We start from the raw sequence: 23,594 nt of genomic DNA, 5'->3' as shown, positions 1-23,594 counted from the left end.
CTGGGCTGTAGCTGTCTGTCTGTAGTCTCCTACCTGTGGGCTGTAGCTATCTGTCTGTAGTCTCCTAGCTCTGGGCTGTAGCAGTCTGTCTGTAGTCTCCTACCTGTGGGCTGTAGCTGTCTGTCTGTAGTCTCCGAGCTCTGGACTGTAGCTGTCTCTGTAGTCTCCTACCTGTGGGCTGTAGCTGTCTGTCTGTAGTCTCCTAGCTCTGGGCTGTAGCTGTCTGTCTGTAGTCTCCTACCTGTGGGCTGTAGCTGTCTGTCTGTAGTCTCCTACCTGTGGGCTGTAGCAGTCTGTCTGTAGTCTCCTAGCTCTGGGATGTAGCTGTCTGTCTGTAGTCTCCTACCTGTGGGCTGTAGCTGTCTGTCTGTAGTCTCCTAGCTCTTGGCTGTAGCTGTCTGTCTGTAGTCTCCTAGCTCTGGGCTGTAGCTGTCTGTCTGTAGTCTCCTAGCTCTGGGCTGTAACTGTCTGTCTGTAGTCTCCTAGCTCTGGGCTGTAGCTGTCTGTCTGTATTCTCCTACCTGTGGGCTGTAGCTGTCTGTTTGTAGTCTCCTAGCTCTGAGCTGTAGTTGTCTGTCTGTAGTCTCCTACCTGTGGGCTGTAGCTGTCTGTCTGTAGTCTCCTAGCTCTGGGCTGTAGCTGTCTGTCTGTAGTCTCCTACCTGTGGACTGTAGCTGTCTGTCTGTAGTCTCCTACCTGTGGGCTGTAGCTGTCTGTCTGTAGTCTCCTACCTGTGGGCTGTAGCTGTCTGTCTGTAGTCTCCTAGCTCTGGGCTGTAGCTGTCTGTCTGTAGTCTCCCACCTGTGGGCTGTAGCTGTCTGTCTGTAGTCTCCTACCTGTGGGCTGTAGCTTTCTGTCTGTAGTCTCCTAGCTCTGGGCTGTAGCTGTCTGTCTGTAGTCTCCTAGCTCTGGGCTGTAACTGTCTGTCTGTAGTCTCCTAGCTCTGGGCTGTAGCAGTCTGTCTGTAGTCTCCTACCTGTGGGCTGTAGCTGTCTGTCTGTAGTCTCCTAGCTCTGGGCTGTAGCTGTCTGTCTGTAGTCTCCTAGCTCTGGGCTGTAGCTGTCTGTAGTCTCCTAGCTCTGGGCTGTAGCAGTCTGTCTGTAGTCTCCTACCTGTGGGCTGTAGCTGTCTGTCTGTAGTCTCCTACCTGTGGGCTGTAGCTGTCTGTCTGTAGTCTCCTACCTGTGGGCTGTAGCTTTCTGTCTGTAGTCTCCTAGCTCTGGGCTGTAACTGTCTGTCTGTAGTCTCCTAGCTCTGGGCTGTAGCTGTCTGTCTGTAGTCTCCTACCTGTGGGCTGTAGCTGTCTGTCTGTAGTTTCCTACCTGTGGGCTGTAGTTGTTTCAGCAGGTTCCTAACAGAGGTCTTCTTCTCCTCAGTAGGAAAGCTCAGAGTCTCGTTGTCCAGCAGCTTCAGCAGAACGTTGAGCTCGGTCACCAGGACATCCATCGCTAAGGAAGGGGTTGGAAGTTAGAGGTCAGAGGTCAGAAGTTACAGGTCAGGGAGAGAGAGGACAGAGGTCAATCGACCCAGACTAAACAACTTTCTGTTTCTGTCAACAAATATAGACACGTACGCATACCCATGTCTCCCTCTCTCACTCTCACTCACTCTCTCTGGTCTATCTCTGTCTCCCCTCATCTCTGTCTTATCTGTCTTTGTCTCTTCACCCTTCTCTCTGTCTGTCTCGGGGGTAGGGGAAACCCAGTACTGCATTTACATACATCCAATACGTAGATACATAACATCATGGTGTTTATGAAGTCCAGTCAGCTTGTTAGGAGTATATAAATCAGATGTTGGTGTGCGAGGTGGGACTAGACCGCTCCCTGTTTTCAGAACAGGGTGAAAATAAACCTTAAGCTCTGCAAGCAGGTTTATGCTTCTGAGAGTAGGTCTGTGAACTGTGTGTGTGGGTGTGTGTGTGCGTATGTGTGTGTTTGTGTGTGTATGTGTGAATGCGTGTCTGTGTGTGTGTGTCTGTGTGATCGTGAATCATATAGACCCTGAACCTACAGACACAGTGACCTAGACTAACCATGAGCTCAATTTACAGCCCTACCCCATCTCTCTCTCTCTCTCTCTCTCTCTCTCTCTCTCTCTCTCTCTCTCTCTCTCTCTCTCTCTCTCTCTCTCTCTCTCTCTCTCTCTCTCTCTCTCTCTCTTTCTCTCTCTCTCTCTCTCTCTGGTACATCTCATTCTCCTGTGATTAGACTAGTAAACTGTAGTAGTGTAATATTGTGATCAGACTAGTAAACTGTAGTACTGTAATATTGTGATCAGACTAGTAAACTGTAGTACTGTAATATTGTGATTAGACTAGTAAACTGTAGTAGTGTCATATTGTGATTAGACTAGTAAACTGTAGTAGTGTAATACTGTGATTAGACTAGTAAACTGTAGTACTGTAATATTGTGATTAGACTGGTAAACTGTAGTAGTGTAATATTGTGATTAGACTAGTAAACTGTAGTAGTGTCATATTGTGATCAGACTAGTAAACTGTAGTAGTGTAATACTGTGATTAGACTAGTAAACTGTAGTACTGTAATACTGTGATTAGACTAGTAAACTGTAGTAGTGTCATATTGTGATTAGACTAGTAAACTGTAGTACTGTAATACTGTGATTAGACTAGTAAACTGTAGTACTGTAATACTGTGATTAGACTAGTAAACTGTAGTAGTGTCATATTGTGATTAGACTAGTAAACTGTAGTACTGTAATACTGTGATTAGACTAGTAAACTGTAGTACTGTAATACTGTGATTAGACTAGTAAACTGTAGTACTGTAATACTGTGATTATACTAGTAAACTGTAGTAGTGTAATATTGTGATTAGACTAGTAAACTGTAGTACTGTAATATTGTGATCAGACTAGTAAACTGTAGTAGTGTAATATTGTGATCAGACTAGTAAACTGTAGTAGTGTCATATTGTGATTAGACTAGTAAACTGTAGTAGTGCCTCAATGTAACACCGAGCTGGCAGTATGCTCTGCTAACTCTTTATTTAAATACCATGGGGACTCACTGTTAAATAAACTATTATCTCCTAGACCACTCACCCTCCCCCTCTCTCTCTCTCTCTCTCTCTCTCTCTCTCTCTCTCTCTCTCTCTCTCTCTCTCTCTCTCTCTCTCTCTCTCTCTCTCTCTCTCTCTCTCTCTCTCTCTCTCTCTCTCTCTCTCTCTCTCTGTCTCTGGTACATCTCATTCTCCACTTCTCTCTCTCTCAATTCAATTTCAATTCAATTTCAATTTTCAATATAAGGGCTTTATTGGCATGGGAAACATATGTTAACATTGCCAAAGCAAGTAAAGTAGATAATATACAAAAGTGAAATAAACACACAAAAATGAACAGTAAACATTACACTCACAGAAGTTCCAAAATAATAAATAGATTACAAATGTCATATTACGTATATATACAGTGTTGTAACGATGTACAAATAGTTAAAGTACTAAAGGGAAAATAAATAAACATAAATATGGGTTGTGTCACGTTCCTGACCTATTTATGTTAGTTTTTGTGTGTTAGTTGGTCAGGACGTGAGGTTGGGTGGGCATTCTATGTTATCTGTTTCTATGTTGGTTTTGGTTTGCCTGGTATGGCTCTTGATTAGAGGCAGGTGGTTTGCGTTTGCCTCTAATTAAGAGTCATATTTAGGTAGGGCATTCTCACTGTTTGTTTGTGGGTGATTGTCTTCCGTGTCAGTATGTTTGTTCGTACCACACTGGACTGTAGCGTTTGTTTGTTTCGTTTCGTTTCGATGTCGTCTGTTTCCTGTAAGTAAGTTTATGTTTAGTTATGTAAGTTTATGTTCAGGTTGCGTCAACGTCGTTTTGTTATTTTGTAAGCTTGTTAAAGTGTTTTGTTTCGTTTCGTGTTTTGCCATCATCGTTATCAAATAAAAGATGGCTTATTTCCCAAAGCCTGCGTTTTGGTCTGAGGATCCTTCTCTCCTCACCTCATCTGAGGATGAGGAGAGCGTCAGTCGTTACAGAATCACCCACCACGCTAAGACCAAGCGGCCAGGGAAAAATAAACGGAGTAAGGGACAGAAGAAGGAGCAATGGACATGGGAGGATTTATTGGATGGAAAAGGTGTCTACACATGGGAGGAGATCCTAGCTGGTAGAGATCGCCTCCCATGGGAACAGCTGGAGGCACTGAGGAGAGCGGAGGCTACCGGAGAGAGGAACCGGAGCTATGAGGGAACGCGTCTGGCACGGAAGCCCGAAAAGCCCGTAAGTAATTCCCAAAAATTTCTTGGGGGGGGGCTAGGAGGTAGTGGGCCAAGGGCAGGTAGGAGACCTGCGCCCACTTCCCAGGCTTACCGTGGAGAGCGGGAGTACGGGCAGGCGCCGTGTTACGCAGTAGAGCGCACGGTGTCTCCTGTACGAGTGCATAGCCCAGTGCGGGTTATTCCACCTCCCCGCACTGGTAGGGCTAGATTGAGTATTGAGCCAGGTGTCATGAGGCCGGCTCAACGCGTCTGGTCTCCAGTGCGTCTCCTCGGGCCGGCATACATGGCACCTGCCTTACGCATGGTTTCCCCGGTTCGCCTACATAGGCCGGTGCGGGTTATTCCACCTCCCCGTACTGGTCGGGCAACCGGGAGTATTCAACCAGGTAAGGTTGGGCAAGCTCAATGCTCAAGAGTGCCAGTACGCCTCCACGGTCCGGTATTTCCGGCACCACCTCCCCGCCCCAGCCTAGTACCTACAGTGTCTACACTATGCACTAGGCTACCAGTGCGTATCCTGAGCCCTGTTCCTCCTCCACGCACTCTCCCTGTAGTGCGTGTATCTAGCCCGGTGCCTCCAGTTCCGGCCCCACGCACTAAGCTACCAGTGCGTCTCCAGAGCCTTGAACACACTGTATCTTCTCCCCCTACTAATCCTGATGTGCTTGTCCTCAGCCCGGCGTCACCAGTGCCGGTACCACGCATCAGGGATAGAGTAGGCTTTGAGAATACAGTGTGCCCTGTCCCTGCTCCCCGCACTAGTAGGAAGGTGCTTATCCTTAGCCCGGTGCCTCCAGTTCCGGCACCACGCACCAGGTCTACAGTGCACCGTATCCGGCCAGAGCCATCCGTCTCCCCAGCGCCATCTGAGCCATCCGTCTCCCCAGCGCCATCTGAGCCATCCGTCTCCCCAGCGCCATCTGAGCCATCCGTCTCCCCAGCGCCATCTGAGCCATCCGTCTCCCCAGCGCCATCTGAGCCATCCGTCTGCCAGGAGCCTGCAAAGCCGCCCGTCTGCCATGAGCCTGCAAAGCCGCCCGTCTGCCATGAGCCTACAGAGCCGTCAGCCAGACAGGAGCCGCTAGAGCCGTCAGCCAGACAGGAGCCGCTAGAGCCGTCAGCCAGACAGGATCTGCCAGAGCCGCCAACCAGACAGGATCTGCCAGAGTCGCCAACCAGACAGGATCTGCCAGAGCCGCCAACCAGACAGGATCTGCCAGAGCCGCCAACCAGACAGGATCTGCCAGAGCCGCCAACCAGACAGGATCTGCCAGAGCCGCAAACCAGACAGGATCTGCCAGAGCCGCCAGCGAGCCATGAGCAGCCAGAGCCGTCAGAGCGCCATGAGCAGCCAGAGCCGTCAGAGCGCCATGAGCAGCCAGAGCCGTCAGAGCGCCATGAGCAGCCAGAGCCGTCAGAGCGCCATGAGCAGCCAGAGCCGTCAGAGCGCCATGAGCAGCCAGAGCCGTCAGAGCGCCATGAGCGTCGAGAGCCGTCAGCCTGCCATGAGCGTCGAGAGCCGTCAGCCTGCCATGAGCGTCGAGAGCCGTCAGCCTGCCATGAGCGTCGAGAGCCGTCAGCCTGCCATGAGCGTCGAGAGCCGTCAGCCTGCCATGAGCGTCGAGAGCCGTCAGCCTGCCATGAGCGTCGAGAGCCGTCAGCCTGCCATGAGCGTCGAGAGTCGTCAGTCAGCCATGAGCTGCCCTTCAGCCTGAAAAGGCTAGATACCCAGAACTGCCCATCAGTCCAGAGCTGTCTCTCTGTCCGGAGCTGCCTGTCAGTCCGGAGTTGCCCCTCTATCCTGATCTCCCTCTCTATCTTTATCTACCTCTATATTCTTATCTATCCCTCTGTCTTGGTTTATCTCTCTGTCCCGGTGTTGTCATTCTTAGATATGTTATTAAGAGGATTTTGTGGGGGAAGAAAGAGGGTGGACATTCTTGGAGGGAGGAGGCTAGGATGGATTATGGTGGGGTGGGAACCGCGCCCGGAGCCTGAGCCACCACCGTGGTTAGATGCCCACCCAGACCCTCCCCTAGACTTTGTGCTGGTGCGTCCGGAGTTCGCACCTTGTGGGGGGGGTACTGTCACGTTCCTGACCTATTTATGTTAGTTTTTGTGTGTTAGTTGGTCAGGACGTGAGGTTGGGTGGGCATTCTATGTTATCTGTTTCTATGTTGGTTTTGGTTTGCCTGGTATGGCTCTTGATTAGAGGCAGGTGGTTTGCGTTTGCCTCTAATTAAGAGTCATATTTAGGTAGGGCATTCTCACTGTTTGTTTGTGGGTGATTGTCTTCCGTGTCAGTATGTTTGTTCGTACCACACTGGACTGTAGCGTTTGTTTGTTTCGTTTCGTTTCGATGTCGTCTGTTTCCTGTAAGTAAGTTTATGTTTAGTTATGTAAGTTTATGTTCAGGTTGCGTCAACGTCGTTTTGTTATTTTGTAAGCTTGTTAAAGTGTTTTGTTTCGTTTCGTGTTTTGCCATCATCGTTATCAAATAAAAGATGGCTTATTTCCCAAAGCCTGCGTTTTGGTCTGAGGATCCTTCTCTCCTCACCTCATCTGAGGATGAGGAGAGCGTCAGTCGTTACAGGTTGTATTTACAATAGTGTTTGTTCTTCACTGGTTGCCCTTTTCTTGTGGCAACAGGTCACAATTGTTGCTGCTGTGATGCACACTGGTATTTCACCCAGTAGATATGGGAGTTTATCAAAATTGTGTTTGTATTTTAATTCTTTGTGTGTCTGTGTAATCTGAGGGAAATATGTGTCTCTAATATGGACATACATTTGGCAGGTTAGGAAGTGCAGCTCAGTTTCCACCTCATTCTGTGGGCTGTGTTCACAAAGCCTGTCTTCTCTTGAGAGTCAGGTCTGCCTTTCTCAACAGCAAGGCTATGCTCACTGAGTCTGTACATAGTCAAAGCTTTCCTTAATATTGGTCAGTCACAGGGGTCAGGTATTCTGCTACTGTGTACTCTCTGTTTAGGGCCAAATAGCATTCTAGTTCGCTCTGATTTTTGTTAATTCTTTCCAATGTGTCAGTAAGTATATTTTTGTTTTCTCATGATTTGGTTGGGTCTAATTGTGTTGCTGTCCTGGGGCTTTGTGGGGTCTGTTAGTGTTTGTGAACAGAGCCCCAGGACCAGCTTGCTTAGGGGACTCCTCTCCAGGTTCATCTCTCTGTTGTTGATGGCTTTGTTATGGAAGGTTTGGGAATCGCTTCCTTTTAGGTGGTTGTAGAATTGAACGGCTCTTTTCTGGATTTTGATAATTAGTAGGTTTTGACCTAATTCCGCTCTGCATTATTTGATCTTTTACGTTGTAAAATCTTTTACGTCCCCCAAGACATCTCTCCCCCTCTCCTCACACACAGTGGAGTAAATCGGCGTGCGTCAACTGATTTGATATGCCAGCTACTCAGACAGTGTGTGAGGATGTCCATGTTTCATTAAGATGGAAGAGAATCGGATTGGTAGAGAAGCAAGCTGTTACATATACACACACACGCATGCCCACACACACACGCATGCCCACACACACACGCATGCCCACACACACACGCATGCCCACACACACACGCATGCCCACACACACGCATGCCCACACACACACGCATGCCCACACACACACACACGCATGCCCAGACGCATGTCCACAGACCAATGCCCACAGACGCATGTCCACAGACGCATGCCCACAGACGCATGCCCACAGACGCATGCCCACAGGCGCATGCCCACACTCACACTCTCTGACCAGCTGTTCTCTGCAGATACGTATGATAATTGCCTGGCAGTAGGTTGTTAAGCCCAGAGGAGGGCCCACATCAGAAAACGATGTCTTCAGTAAGGGAGCAAAACTGTTCAGACACGGGATGTCCCTAGAAGTTATCAGCACACAGCTGGAGGCAGGGCTTTCTCCTATAGAGCTCCATTTTTATGGAATGGTCTGACTACCCATGTGAGAGACGCAGACTCGGTCTCAACCTTTAAGTCTTTATTGAAGACTCATCTCTTCAGTAGGTCCTATGATTGAGTGTAGTCTAGCCCAGGGGTGTGAAGGTAAACGGAAAAGCACTGGAGAGACGAACCACCCTTGCTCTCTCTGTCTGGCCGGTTCCACTCTCTCCACTGGGATTCTCTGCCTCTAACTGTCACGACTTCCACCGAAGGTGGCTCCTCTCCCTGTTCGGGTGGCGCTCGGCGGTCGTCACCGGTCTACTAGCTTCCACCGATTCCTTTTCCCTTTTCTGTTGGTTTTGTCTGATTGTTTTCACCTGTTCCTTGTTTATGGTTAATTCGGGGCTATTTAAGCCTTCAAGGCCCGTCTGCTTTTGTGCTGGCTTATTTTCTGTTCTGTCAGTGGAGGTTTGTGGTCTGTTCCATTACGGATTGTTTGGTGTCCCGTTTTGTTGGTCATTTGTGCCTGTTGTTTTTGGCGTGACCATTTTTGTGAATAAATACGTCTTTTCTGGAACCTCTGCTCTCTGCTCCTGACTCCACACCCACCACTCCTAGCTAACGTGACAGAAGCCCACACCCTAGCATGGTCAGCAGGAGCAGCTGCGCCCCCCCCTCCCATCTATGGAAGAGCGTGTCCTCCATCACACGGCCATCATACACCGAATAGGGACGGCGATGGACCAGATGATGGAGAGAATGTGGTCTCCCTACATCGTCTCCAGCTCCTCCTCCGCCTGCTCTACCTACTTCTCCGGCGGCGTACGGACCCAGCGCTCTTCGGTTCATGCCTCCGAGGGAGTACGATGGAACGGCGGCCGGGTGCAAGGGATTCTTGCTCCAGCTAGAGCTGTACCTGGCTACCGTTCGCTCAACTCCTTCTGGTGAGGAGAGTGTGAGCGTCCTCGTCTCCTGTCTGACGGGCAGAGCCCTGGAGTGGGCCAACACGGTTTGGGAGAGTCCAGACTCCGCAAGGGACCACTACCCTGAGTTCTCCCGCCGGTTCCGGGCCGTGTTCGACCACCCACCAGAGGGCCAAGCGGCAGGTGAACGGAGGAGACGAGGAGCGCGCAGGACTTCGCGCTGGAGTTTCGGATCCTGGCCGCTGGAGCGGGTGGAACAACAGGGCCCTGATGGACCACTACTGGTGTAGCCTCCGGGAGGATGTCCGCAGGGAGCTAGCTTGTCGGGACGTCACCCTCACCCTGGACGAGCTCATAGACATGTCGATCCGACTGGACAACCTGCTAGCTGCCCGCGGGCGTCCAGAGCGGGTCCTGTTTGTTCCACTCCCCAGCCCTCCCGCTCAAGCATCCATGGAGTTAGGGGGGGCCGCATCGAGGGGAACCGGAGGAGGAGGCTCCTGCTGCATAGGCTGTAAACTCTCCTTCCAGACTCACATTAAGCATCTCCAATCCAAAATAAAATTTAGAATTGGCTTCCTATTTCGCAACAAAGCCTCCTTCACTCATACTGCCAAACATACCCTTGTACAACTGACTATCCTACCGATCCTTGACTTCGGCAATGTCATTTACAAAATAGCCTTCAACACTCTACTCAGCAAATTGGATGTAGTCTATCACAGTGCCATCCGTTTTGTCACCAAAGCCCCATATACTACCCACCACTGCGACCTGTATGCTCTTGTTGGCTGGCCCTCACTACATATTCGTCGCCAAACCCACTGGCTCCAGGTCATCTATACGTCTTTGCTAGGTAAATCCCTGCCTTATCTCAGCTCACTTGTCACCATAGCAACACCCACCCGTAGCATGCGGTCCAGCAAGTATATTTCACTGGTCATCCCCAAAGCCAACACTTCCTTTGGCCGCCTTTCCTTCCAGTTCTCTGCTGCCAATGACTGGAATGAATTGCAAAAATCACTGAAGCTGGAGTCTTATATCTCCCTCTCTAACTTTAAGCATCAGCTGTCAGAGCAGCTTAACGATCACTGTACCTGTACACAGCCAATCCGTAAATAGCCCACCCAACTACCTCATCCCCATATTGTTACTTATCCTCTTGCTCTTTTCCACCCCAGTATCTCTACTTGCACATCATCATCTGCACATATATCACTCCAGTGTTAATGCTAGATTGTTATTATTTTGCCTCCATGGCCTATTTATTGCTTTACTTCTACATTTGCACACTGTACATAGATTTTTCAATTGTGTTATTGACTGTACGTTTGTTTATGTGTAACTCTGTGTTGCTGTTTTTGTCACACTGCTTTGCTTTATCTTGGCCAGGTCGCAGTTGTAAATGAGAACTTGTTGTCAACTGGCCTACCTGGTTAAATAAAGGTGAAATAAAATGTAAAAATAAAATACACACCAGCATTTAGTCACACACATAGCAGGCATGTTAACATGCTTTCTGAGATGCAGACAAACGCAGACGACCCAGTGTCAAACCCACTGGGTCAAACATGAACAGATTGAGTTCCTGAACCAGGGCGCCTCAGCAGTGAAACAGATTGAGTTCCTGAACCAGGGCGCCTCAGCAGTGAAACAGATTGAGTTCCTGAACCAGGGCGCCTCAGCAGTGAAACAGATTGAGTTCCTGAACCAGGGCGCCTCAGCAGTGAAACAGATTGAGTTCCTGAACCAGGGCGCCTCAGCAGTGAAACAGATTGAGTTCCTGAACCAGGGCGCCTCAGCAGTGAAACAGATTGAGTTCCTGAACCAGTGGCCCTCAACAGTGAAACAGATTAAGTTCCTGAACCAGTGGGCCTCAACAGTGAAACAGATTAAGTTCCTGAACAGGTGGGCCTCAACAGTGAAACAGATTAAGTTCCTGAACAGGTGGGCCTCAACAGTGAAACAGATTGAGTTCCTGAACCAGTGGGCCTCAACAGTGAAACACAAAGACACTATTTGTTATTGATACACCTCCTACTAGATACACACACTTCCTCACTCACTCCTCACAGCTGCAGGGCACTCCCACCACTGGGTGTGTGTGTTCATGTATAGTCACTGAAAAAGGATTTGTTGAAATGCAGTCTTCTACCAAACAAAGACAATCCTGCCCCAGTCCATGACCTATAGCTGGCCCAGGCAGGAAACATGGACCAAGTGGGGAGATAATGTGGTCCAACGAGCTAACTGTGAAAAAGAGGGAGGGAAATAGAGAGAGAGATAACATTTTTATTTTTTATTTTTTAGGGAAAGAGAGAGAGAGAGAGCTAGAGCGAGAGGGAGGTAGGGATTAAAGAGATAGAGGGAGAGAGAGAGAGCCTGCCAAGTCAACCAACTGCTTGTCTTTGCTGGGACTCACCCTCGATAGAGGAAGGGAAGTGAACTAATTAAAGGAGGGAGAGGGGGAGAGAGGGAGAGGGAGAGAGAGAGAGAGAGAGAGAGAGAGAGAGAGAGAGAGAGAGAGAGACAGACAGAGACAGACAGGAAAGAGAGAGAGAGAAATAGAGAGACAGGAGAGAGAGAGAGAGAGAGAGAGAGAGAGAGAGAGAGAGAGAGAGAGAGAGAGAGAGAGAGAAAGAAAGAGAGAGAGAGAGAGAGAGAGAGAGAGAGAGAGAAAGAAAGAGAGAGGGCAGCAGCATGCTGGACAATATTTCCCAAAGGCCTTGTCATCAATCTTGTCAAATACCAACACTGTTTGCCAGTATAAGGAAGACCAACAAAGGAAAAACCCTTAATAACAGCTCTAGCATGAGAAAAAAGTCAGAATACACTGCAATGCCAAGCATGAAGAACACCTCCCTATTTGAATACTCAATGACCTATGTTATTACTACCCCATTATCAATCACATAAACCAACCAGGATGATCTCTCCACTGCCAGTTGGAGCTTGGTGTGATCTGTCTGTTTGTCTGGATAAGTGGAACCGGTGTGAAATGGCTAGTTGATCTTCCTGTCCAGGTTGCCCCCCCCCCCCCCCCCCCCTTGTGGGTTAAACTCGGCCTTGTCTCAGGATAGTAAGTTGGTGGTTGAAGATATCCCTCCAGTGGTGTGTGGGCTGTGCTTTGGCAAAGTGGGTGGGGTTATATCCTGCCTGTTTGGCCCTGTCCGGGGGTATCGTCGGATAGGGCCACAGTGTCTCCTGACCTCTCCTGTCTCAGCCTCCAGTATTTATGCTGCAGTAGTTTATGTGTCAGGGGGCTAGGGTTAGTCTGTTATATCTGGAGTATTTCTCCTGTCTTATCCGGTGTCCTGTGTGAAATTAAGTATGCTCTCTTTAATTCTCTCTATTTCTCTCTCTCTCTCTAACTCTCTCCCTCTCTCTCTCTCTCTCGCTCTCTTTCTCTCTGAGGATCTGAGCCCTAGGACCATGCCACAGGACTAACTGGCCTGATAACTCCTTTCTGTCCCAAGTCCACCTGGTCGTGATGCTGCTCCAGTTTCAACTGTTCTGCCTGCGGCTATGGAACCCTGACCTGTTCACCGGACTTTCTACCTTGTCCCAGACCTGTTGTTTTAAACTCCCTAGAGACAACAGGTGTGGTAGAGATACTCTGAATGGTCGGCTATGAAAAGCCAACTGACATTTACTCCTGAGGTGCTGACCTGTTGCACCCTCGACAACCACTGTGATTATTATTATCTGACCCTGCCTGGTCATCTATGAACATTTGAACATCTTGGCCATGTTCTGTTATAATCTCCACCGCCACAGCCAGAAGAGGACTGGCCACCCCTCAGAGCCTGGTTCGTCTCTAGGTTTCTTCCTAGGTTCCTGCCTTTCTAGGGAGTTTTTCCTAGCCACTGTGCTTCTACACCTGCATTGCTTGCTGTTTGGAGTTTTAGGCTGGGTTTCTCTACAGCACTTTGTGACATCAACTGATGTAAGAAGGGCTTTATAAATACATTTGATTGATTGATAGTTAGCGGGGTGCGAGCTAATAGCGTTTCAATTGGTGACGTCACACGCGCTGAGACCTTGAAGTAGTTGTTTTCCTTGCTCTGCAAGAGCTGTGGCTTTTGTGGAGCGATGGGTAATGATGCTTCGTGGGAGGCAGTTGTTGGTGAGTGCAGAGGGTCCCTGGTTCGAGCCCAGGTAGGGGTGAGGAGAGGGACAAAAGCAACACTGTTGCATAAGGATAGAACCAGCATCACCTCAATCTGTTTCCCACCGATCCAAAGGATCACAATCCCTTAAATTTAGCTGCACCTGTGTGTGTGTGTGTGTGTGTGTGCGTGTGTGTGTGTGTGTGTGTGTGTGTGTGTGTGTGTGTGTGTGTGTGTGTGTGTGTGTGTGTGTGTATCCACGCCAAGACAAACAGGGAGGGGAGAGAGGTGTCCATGCATTCCACCCCAGGGGAAACACACTCGCTCTGAGCTCATAATGCCACATCAAAACAAGGGGGAGGGGGGGGCTCGAGCTTTAGTGTTGAGAACAAAACCAGCTGCATCAACAAAGATGTGCCACTCATAACAGAGATTGATCACCTGTAGAGTTGTAGTAGACTGGTAGTTCTTAGTCTATTTCATGACTCATGTGTACTTCTGTTGTTTCAACAGGAAAACATTGTTGGAAGAGCAGCATTGTATCCGGACCACAGCCATAAAGAGAAAGACCTTCATAAGCATTTCAAAGCAGAGACAGAGGCTCAGAGACGGAGGCTCAGAGACGGAGGCTCAGAGACGGAGGCTCAGAGACGGAGGCTCAGAGACGGAGGCTCAGAGACGGAGGCTCAAAGACAAAGGTTGCATCCCAATTGGCTAACCTATTCCCTATATACCGCACTACACCACTTTGACATGGTCTAAAGTAGTGCACTATATAAGGAATAGGGTGCCATTTGATACGTGACTAGGGGGAGGAATGCGTGGCTGAGTTAGCCGAGCTAGCCCACACTAAAAATCTTCACTATCTAACACTGCTTTGACAAACACTGTTAAACTCAGAAGATACATTTCACACCTTGTTACCTTGTTGAACTATTTGCACATCGTTACAACACTGTATATAGACGTAATATGACATTTGAAACGTCTCTATAACAATGTAAACACACATCACCATTCAAACGTTTGGGGTCACTTAGAAATGTCCTTGTTTCTTTTTTTTGTCCATTAAAATAACATCAAACTATCAGAAATATAATGTAGACATGGTTAATGTTGTAAATGACTATTCTAGCCGGACACCCTTTGAATTTAATTGAATTGAGAGGGGGAGTGACAGAGAGTGACAGAGAGTGACAGACAGAGAGAGAGAGAGAGACAGAGAGAGAGAGAGAGAGATAGTGACAGAGAGTGACAGAGAGTGACAGAGAGAGAGAGAGAGAGGAAGAGAGAGAGCGAGAGAGAGAGAGAGAGAGAGAGAGAGAGGGAGTGACAGAGTGACAGAGAGTGAAAGAGAGAGAGAGAGAGAGAGAGAGAGAGAGAGAGAGAGAGAGAGAGAGAGAGAGAGAGAGAGAGAGAGAGAGAGGGGGGTGAGTGGTCTAGGAGATAATAGTTTATTTAACAGTGAGTCCCCATGGTATTTAAAACAAGAGTTAGCAGAGCATACTGCCAGCTCGGTGTTACAGTGAGGCACTACTACAGTTTACTAGTATAATCACAGTATTACAGTACTACAGTTTACTAGTATAATCACAGTATTACACTACTACAGTTTACTAGTCTAATCACAGTATTACAGTACTACAGTTTACTAGTATAATCACAGTATTACACTACTACAGTTTACTAGTCTAATCACAGTATTACATTACTACAGTTTACTAGTCTAATCACAGTATTACATTACTACAGTTTACTAGTCTAATCACAGTATTAAATTACTACAGTTTACTAGTCTAATCACAATATTACATTACTACAGTTTACTAGTCTAATCACAATATTACATTACTACAGTTTACTAGTCTAATCACAATATTACATTACTACAGTTTACTAGTCTAATCACAATATTACATTACTACAGTTTACTAGTCTAATCACAATATTACATTACTACAGTTTACTAGTCTAATCACAATATTACATTACTACAGTTTACTAGTCTAATCACAATATTACATTACTACAGTTTACTAGTCTAATCACAGTATTACACTACTACAGTTTACTAGTCTAATCACAGTATTACACTACTACATTTTACTAGTATAATCACAGTATTACACTACTACAGTTTACTAGTCTAATCACAGGATTACAGTACTACAGTTTACTAGTATAATCACAGTATTACACTACTACAGTTTACTAGTCTAATCACAGTATTACATTACTACAGTTTACTAGTCTAATCACAATATTACATTACTACAGTTTACTAGTCTAATCACAGTATTACAGTACTACAGTTTACTAGTCTAATCACAATATGACACTACTACAGTTTACTAGTCTGATCACAGTATTACACTACTACAGTTTACTAGTCTAATCACAGTATTACACTACTACATTTTACTAGTATAATCACAGTATTACACTACTACAGTTTACTAGTCTAATCACAGTATTACAGTACTACAGTTTACTAGTATAATCACAGTATTACACTACTACAGTTTACTAGTCTAATCACAGTATTACATTACTACAGTTTACTAGTCTAATCACAATATTACATTACTACAGTTTACTAGTCTAATCACAGTATTACAGTACTACAGTTTACTAGTCTAATCACAATATGACACTACTACAGTTTACTAGTCTGATCACAGTATTACAGTACTACAGTTTACTAGTCTAATCACAGTATTACATTACTACAGTTTACTAGTCTAATCACAGTATTACACTACTACTACAGTTTACTAGTCTAATCACAGTATTACAGTACTACAGTTTACTAGTCTGATCACAGTATTACAGTACTACAGTTTACTAGTCTAATCACAATATGACACTACTACAGTTTACTAGTCTAATCACAGTATTACAGTACTACAGTTTACTAGTCTAATCACAGTATTACAGTACTACAGTTTACTAGTCTAATCACAGTATTACACTACTACTACAGTTTACTAGTCTAATCACAGTATTACAGTACTACAGTTTACTAGTCTAATCACAGTATTACATTACTACAGTTTACTAGTCTAATCACAGTATTACATTACTACAGTTTACTAGTCTAATCACAGTATTACACTACTACTACAGTTTACTAGTCTAATCACAGTATTACAGTACTACAGTTTACTAGTCTAATCACAGTATTACAGTACTACAGTTTACTAGTATAATCACAGTATTACACTACTACAGTTTACTAGTCTAATCACAGTATTACATTACTACAGTTTACTAGTCTAATCACAATATTACATTACTACAGTTTACTAGTCTAATCACAGTATTACACTACTACTACAGTTTACTAGTCTAATCACAGTATTACAGTACTACAGTTTACTAGTCTGATCACAGTATTACAGTACTACAGTTTACTAGTCTAATCACAATATGACACTACTACAGTTTACTAGTCTAATCACAGTATTACAGTACTACAGTTTACTAGTCTAATCACAGTATTACAGTACTACAGTTTACTAGTCTAATCACAGTATTACACTACTACTACAGTTTACTAGTCTAATCACAGTATTACAGTACTACAGTTTACTAGTCTAATCACAGTATTACATTACTACAGTTTACTAGTCTAATCACAGTATTACATTACTACAGTTTACTAGTCTAATCACAGTATTACACTACTACTACAGTTTACTAGTCTAATCACAGTATTACAGTACTACAGTTTACTAGTCTAATCACAGTATTACAGTACTACAGTTTACTAGTCTAATCACAGTATTACAGTACTACAGTTTACTAGTCTAATCACAGTATTACAGTACTACAGTTTACTAGTCTAATCACAGTATTACACTACTACAGTTTACTAGTCTAATCACAGTATTACACTACTACAGTTTACTAGTCTGATCACAATATGACACTACTACAGTTTACAAGACTGTTTACGAGACAGTTTTCTAGTCTGAATGTCGGTTTTGTCTCTGCTACTTTGCCACTTCGCGAGTAAAGACTAAAACCACAAACAGGCTAACAGGCAAACAGGCTAACAGGCAAACAGGCTAACAGGCTAACACGCTAACAGGCTAACAGGCTAAAAGGCTAGCACACTAAAGAAAGAAAACGAACACAAATGTAACATCACACAAATAACCAAAACTTTTAACTGGATCATACATAACTGTGAGTCAAACCAGTTTTCACAAAAAGTTTACTTTCGTACCTACCATTAGCAGATGAAGAAGAGAGGCCCACCATTATTCCAATGTTAGGACAAATACATTCATATTTTTCATTAATCTGAATAAAAGGTGAATGTAAAAAAGTCTTCCTCTGTGGTTTTGAGGTGAGTCTGACTTCTGTTGAACCACAAGGGCATTCACACTCCTATACTACCCTCCCTCCCTCCCTCCCTCCCTCCCTCCCTCCCTCCCTCCCTCCCTGGTGTGTTATCTCTCCTCCCTCTCTCTCTTTCTCTGTGGGGAGGGGTGATGATGGTTGTGTGTTTGTGTGAGCCTTTCCACACACACACACAAACACACACACACACACACACACACACACACACACACACACACACACACTCAACCCCCAGCTAGTTCCAGCTTTCATTAATGCCTAACACATTCTGTCACTCTCACTAAAGATAGATTCACAAATAGTTACACACGAAACCAGGAAATAAACCTGCCTCTTTACACATTTAAAAATACCTTATATATTTGCTGTGTATTTGAATGACACCTGAATCTTAACAGTAACAGTACAGTATAAGAATAATGTGTTACATTGAAAGTGTAAGAGGCCTCTGTAGGTGAGTTTATCTGGTACAATCTCAAACCATTGTATCAGACACTCTTATCCACAGCAATTTACAGAAGACATTAGAGTTAAGTGCCTTGCTCAAGGGCACATGGACCGACTTTTCACCTAGACAGCTCAAGGATTTGAATCAGCGACCTTCAGTTACTGGCCCAACTCGCTTAACCACTAGGCTACCTGCTGCCTATTACACAACCCAAGTGGCTAGGCAATTGTTTGGGAAATATGGAGCACTACAAAGGCCCTTTCTCCCTGGTGAGTAGATATGCTGTGACACTGTTCAACCATGTGGAGAGAGAGAGAGAGAGAGAGAGAGAGAGAGAGAGAGAGAGAGAGAGAGAGAGAGAGAGAGAGAGAGAGAGAGAGAGAGAGAGAGAGAGAGAGAGAGAGAGAGAGAGAGAGGGGGAGGTAGAGAGAGAGAGAGAGGAGAGAGAGAAAAAGAGGAGAGGGGGAGGTAGAGAGAGAGAGAGAGAGAGAGAGAGAGAGAGAGAGAGAGAGAGAGAGAGAGAGAGAGAGAGAAAGAGGAGAGAGAGAAAAAGAGGAGAGGGGGAGGTAGAGAGAGAGAGAGAGAGAGAGAGAAAGAGAGAGAGAGACAGAGAGAGAGAGAGAGAGAGAGAGAGAGAGAGAGAGAGAGACGGGGCAGAGGGGCAGAGATAGAGAGAAAGAGACATGTTCAGACTCCTCAGTAGAAGACGTGTGTGAGTCTGCCCTGAGGCCAAGCCTGGAGCCTAAAGCATGACCAAACATGCTGCACAGTACCTCTTCTCACACTGGTACCACACGCACACGCACACACACATCTGAGTGAGTCTGTTTCACGGATGCCTCATAGGTAAGGCATTCAGATAAGCTGTCCATATCAGCTCTCCCCATCGTCTCTCCAAGGAGAAAGACACATTTGTCTCTTTGTCTGTCTCTCAGTCCACTAATCTCTCAGCCCACTTCTCTCTCAGTCCACTGCTCTCTCAGCCCACTGCTCTCTCAGTCCACTGCTCTCTCAGTCCACTGCTCTCTCAGTCCACTGCTCTCTCAGTCCACTGCTCTCTCAGCCCACTGCTCTCTCAGTCCACTGATCTCTCAGCCCACTGCTCTCTCAGTCCACTTCTCCTCTCAGCCCACTGCTCTCTCAGCCCACTGCTCGCTAAGTCCACTTCATCTCTCAGCCCACTGCTCTCTCAGTCTACTTGCTCTCTCAGCCCACTGCTCTCTCAGCCCACTGCACTCCCACTGCTCTCTAAGTCCACTTCTTCTCTCAGCCTACTGCTCTCTCAGTCCAATGCTCTCTCAGGCCACTGCTCTATCAGTCCACTGCTCTCTCAGTTCACTCCTCTCTCAGCCCACTTTTCTCTCAGCCCACTGCTCTCTCAGCCACTGCTCTCTCAGCCCACTGCTCTCTCAGTCCACTGCTCTCTCAGCCCACTGCTCTCTCAGCCCACTGCTCTCTCAGTCCACTGCTCTCTCAGCCCACTGCTCTCTCAGCCCACTGCTCTCTCAGCCCACTGCTCTCTCAGTCCACTGCTCTCTCAGTCTACTTCTTCTCTCAGCCCACTGCTCTCTCAACCCACGTCTCTCTCAGCCCACTTCTCTCTCAGCCCACTGCTCTCTCAGCCCACTTCTCACTCAGTCCACTGTTCTCTCAGTCTACTTCGTCTCTCAGTCCACTTCTTCTCTCAGCCCACTTCTCTCTCAGTCCACTGCTCTCTCAGCCCACTCTTCTCTCAGCCCACTGCTCTCTCAGCCCACTTCTCTCTCAGCCCACTGCTCTCTCAGCCACTGCTCTCTCAGCCCACTGCTCTCTCAGCCCACTGCTCTCTCAGCCCACTGCTCTCTCAGTCTACTTCTTCTCTCAGCCCACTTCTCTCTCAGCCCACTGCTCTCTCAGCCCACTGCTCTCTCAGACCACTTTTCTCTCAGCCCACTGCTCTCTCAGCCCACTGCTCTCTCAGTCTACTTGCTCTCTCAGTCTACTTTCTCTCTCAGCCCACTGCTCTCTCAGTCTACTTGTTCTCTCAGCCCACTCCTCTCTCAGCCCATTGCTCTCTCAGTCCACTGCTCCTCTGGACAGGTTGGGATCTGCCTGGTTACAGGACCACAACATACCCGTAGACTGGGTATCTCAAGACAAACCTTATCTCTGTTTAAAACATGGATATGATTGGTTGTGACAGTTGATACTGTATGTCTTTATTATGACTGTGTTATGTAGACCCTATGACTGAATGATCATGTCAATGGTCAGATTTCCAATAGGTTTTGCTAAAGGCATCACACTGTAACAAGGTAACATCAATGGTCAGATTTCCATCAGTTTCTGTTAAAGGCATCACTCTGGAACAAGGTAACATAATTTAAACATTTATGTTCACTTCTCCTGTTGACTTTTCTTGATATTTAATTCCCAACATGTTTCACGTTCCATGTTTATTGTTTCCTAATGTTACGTGCCCCTAATGTCTATGACACTACAGATCTGAGCATGGCTGTGACCTGACAGGAGAGGTCATATGATGTCTGTGACCTCTGACCTCTAGAAAGCTGGTTGCCATTTCAGTTTAATCCACCAGAAAAGACAAAACAAAATTTAAAACAAATATTATGGATAAACTCAAATACACTAACTGATTTAAAAATGTTTTTATAAAAAAATAATTTAATAATCTTTGTTCAAGAATATCATAAATATGACTGGTGGAGTTGTCACACATGCAGCTAAAATAAATCTATGGAAATGTCTGCTCAATCCAAAACTACAACCAACTGATTGCAGCATTACCACAAAAATGGAGGAGGCAAGTGGAAAGGAGAGAAGGCAAGGAACTTGTTTGTCGGTCCTACATTAAAGACCAAAATTGTGATAATGAAAAAATATACACATTTCATTTAAAGACCAATGAATTGACAGCTGCGCCATACAGGTTGCAAAATAGAAGAGATTTTCGATGTGCCAATTCCATGGCACATGGTTTATGAACTGATATAGAAAACAATGCCGGAGTCAGAACTTAAAGTCTTTCAATGTAAATTATTATACAAAATTCGTGCAACCAATAGAATGTTAAATATACTGTATGGGGGATACAACCATCCCAGCTTTACAGATTGTGCTGCGAAGAGAAAGAAACATTAGATCACTTGTTTTGGTACTGCCCATATGTAGGTTCAGGAATGTCTGAAGAATTGCAACATTTACCTGGAGCTAACTTTGTAAATAGCACTGCTGGGTGACTTGAAAAGCCATAGTCAATCGATCAATAATATAATACAACTTTTAAGAATATATTAATCAAAATTTACAATCTGTAGAAACTGTGAGAATATGAAGGTTTATAACTTTTGTGAAACATTACAACACAGTGGAACATATATGGCAGCTAGACATCTAAACTGGATGTTCTTCAGAGATAGATGGGAGGTGTTGAAGGTAGCAGAAGGCTGGGACTGGATGGTCTTCAGAGATAGATGGGAGGTGTTGAGGAGAGCTGAAGGCTGGGACTGGATGGTCTTCAGAGATAGATGGGAGGTGTTGAAGGTAGCTGAAGGCTGGGACTGGATGGTGTTCAGAGATAGATGGGAGGTGTTGAAGGTAGCAGAAGCCTGGGACTTGATGGTCTTCAGAGATAGATGGGAGGTGTTGAAGGTAGCAGAAGCCTGGGACTTGATGGTCTTCAGAGATAGATGGGAGGTGTTGAAGGTAGCTGAAGGCTGGGACTGGATGGTCTTCAGAGATAGATGGGAAGTGTTGAAGGTAGCAGAAGGCTGGGACTGGATGGTCTTCAGAGATAGATGGGAGGTGTTGAAGGTAGCTGAAGGCTGGGACTGGATGGTCTTCAGAGATAGATGGGAGGTGTTGAAGGTAGCTGAAGGCTGGGACTGGATGGTCTTCAGAGATAGATGGGAGGTGTTGAAGGTAGAAGAAGGCTGGGACTGGATGGTGTTCAGAGATAGATGGGAGGGGTTGAGGGGAGCTGAAGGCTGGGACTGGATGGTCTTCAGAGATAGATGGGAGGTGTTGAAGGTAGAAGAAGGCTGGGACTGGATGGTGTTCAGAGATAGATGGGAGGGGTTGAGGGGAGCTGAAGGCGGGGACTGGATGGTCTTCAGAGATAGATGGGAGAGGTTGAGGGGAGCTGAAGGCTGGGACTGGATGGTCTTCAGAGATAGATGGGAGGGGTTGAGGAGAGCTGAAGGCTGGGACTGGATGGTCTTCAGAGATAGATGGGAGAGGTTGAGGAGAGCTGAAGGGTGGGACTGGATGGTCTTCAGAGATAGATGGGAGAGGTTGAGGAGAGCTGAAGGGTGGTACTGGATGGTCTTCAGAGATAGATGGGAGGGGTTGAGGGGAGCTGAAGGCTGAGAGTAAAAACAAATTAAAAAAGATAACTAACGTAAAATATACTGTCATAAAATATATATAGTATGTATAAGCTGGAAGTAACAGCCTAAGTATTGTTGTCCATTAGTTTACTTCAATTAGGGGAAGGGTGGTAGGGTTAGGGGGAAATAATAAAGAATGAAAATATATTTAACAAAATATATATGGGGGATTGGAAATGATGCAGACATTTACATTGATAGAACTCCCAATCTATCTGCAATATTAAAGCTGATCCACCACCACCAGCTAATACTAAAAAACAACCATTTCAAAAAAAGTAGACATCGGTACGTAACACAAACTGTAGAAATATTTTGTCCCAACAGACAAAGGAGGAACTTCGACACACATACCGGTTCGGTTCCTATCTAGCCTGCTCCAGCCTCTTCCATGTACTATCAGGTTTGTGAAAGGGACATCCACATACATACTCAATTCATCCAAAGACAATGATAAGGAAACTTTCCCAACCCAGTGTGTTCCATCAGATAACGGACTGCTCTGGAGAGACAGATGTTATGGGGGGGTGGTTTGGTGTTTGGTGGTTTGGTGTTTGGTGGTTTGGTGTTTGGTGGTTTGGTGTTTGGTGGTTTGCTGTTTGGTGGTTTGCTGTTTGGTGGTTTGGTGTTTGGTGGTTTGGTGTTTGGTCAGACAATAAGATATCTTCATCTCATCTGGAGTGAGTCAAAAGGGAGTTTCTTTATCTCATGAATCTTAAAGTTATCTCAATGTTATCTGTAGGTAACTAGCCTCCTAGTCATCAATTACCTGAACACACATGCACGCAGGCACACGCACACATCCTGTATGTCACCAGACATGCCACCAGGGGTCTTTTCACAGTCCGCAAATCCAGAACAAATTCAAGAAAGTGTACAGTATTATATAGAGCCATTATTGCATGGAACTTCCTTCCATCTCATATTGCTCAAATAAACAGCAAACCTGGATTCAGAAACCATAAAGCAACACCTCGCGGCACAATGCCTCTCCCCCATTTGACCTAGATAGTTTGTGTTTATGGATTGATATGTAGGCTACGTGTGGCTTTTTAAAAAATTATGTAGTTTGTCCTTGAGCTGTTCTTGTCTATTGATGTTCTGTATTATGTCATTCTGTATTATGTTTTATGTTTTGTTTGGACCAGAGGAAGAGTAGCTGCTGCTTTTGCAACAGCTAATGGGGATCCTAGTAAAATACCAAAATA

General features: G+C 45.9%; 1 protein-coding gene across 2 annotated transcripts in view; it reads right to left on the bottom strand.

Moving 5' to 3' along the window:
• Positions 1-23,594, bottom strand: part of LOC129827394 (actin filament-associated protein 1-like 1) — a 119,039-nt gene that overhangs the window by 59,600 nt on the left and 35,845 nt on the right. Inside the window, exons 1-2 of one of the 2 annotated variants that reach the window (XM_055888187.1) lie at positions 17,418-17,558; positions 1,323-1,448 (exon numbers count right to left, since the gene is read on the bottom strand). In XM_055888187.1, coding sequence (XP_055744162.1) covers positions 1,323-1,448; positions 17,418-17,448 — 157 coding nt within the window. In that variant the 5' untranslated portion in view covers positions 17,449-17,558. Of the gene's footprint in view, positions 1-1,322; positions 1,449-17,417; positions 17,559-23,594 lie in introns of those variants that run through there. The other variant, XM_055888188.1, reaches the window with a different exon arrangement.

Source organism: Salvelinus fontinalis, chromosome 29 (genome assembly GCF_029448725.1).
Source record: "Salvelinus fontinalis isolate EN_2023a chromosome 29, ASM2944872v1, whole genome shotgun sequence".
Taxonomy (NCBI): Eukaryota; Metazoa; Chordata; class Actinopteri; order Salmoniformes; family Salmonidae; genus Salvelinus; species Salvelinus fontinalis.
This window is presented reverse-complemented; position numbering and strand designations above follow the sequence as displayed.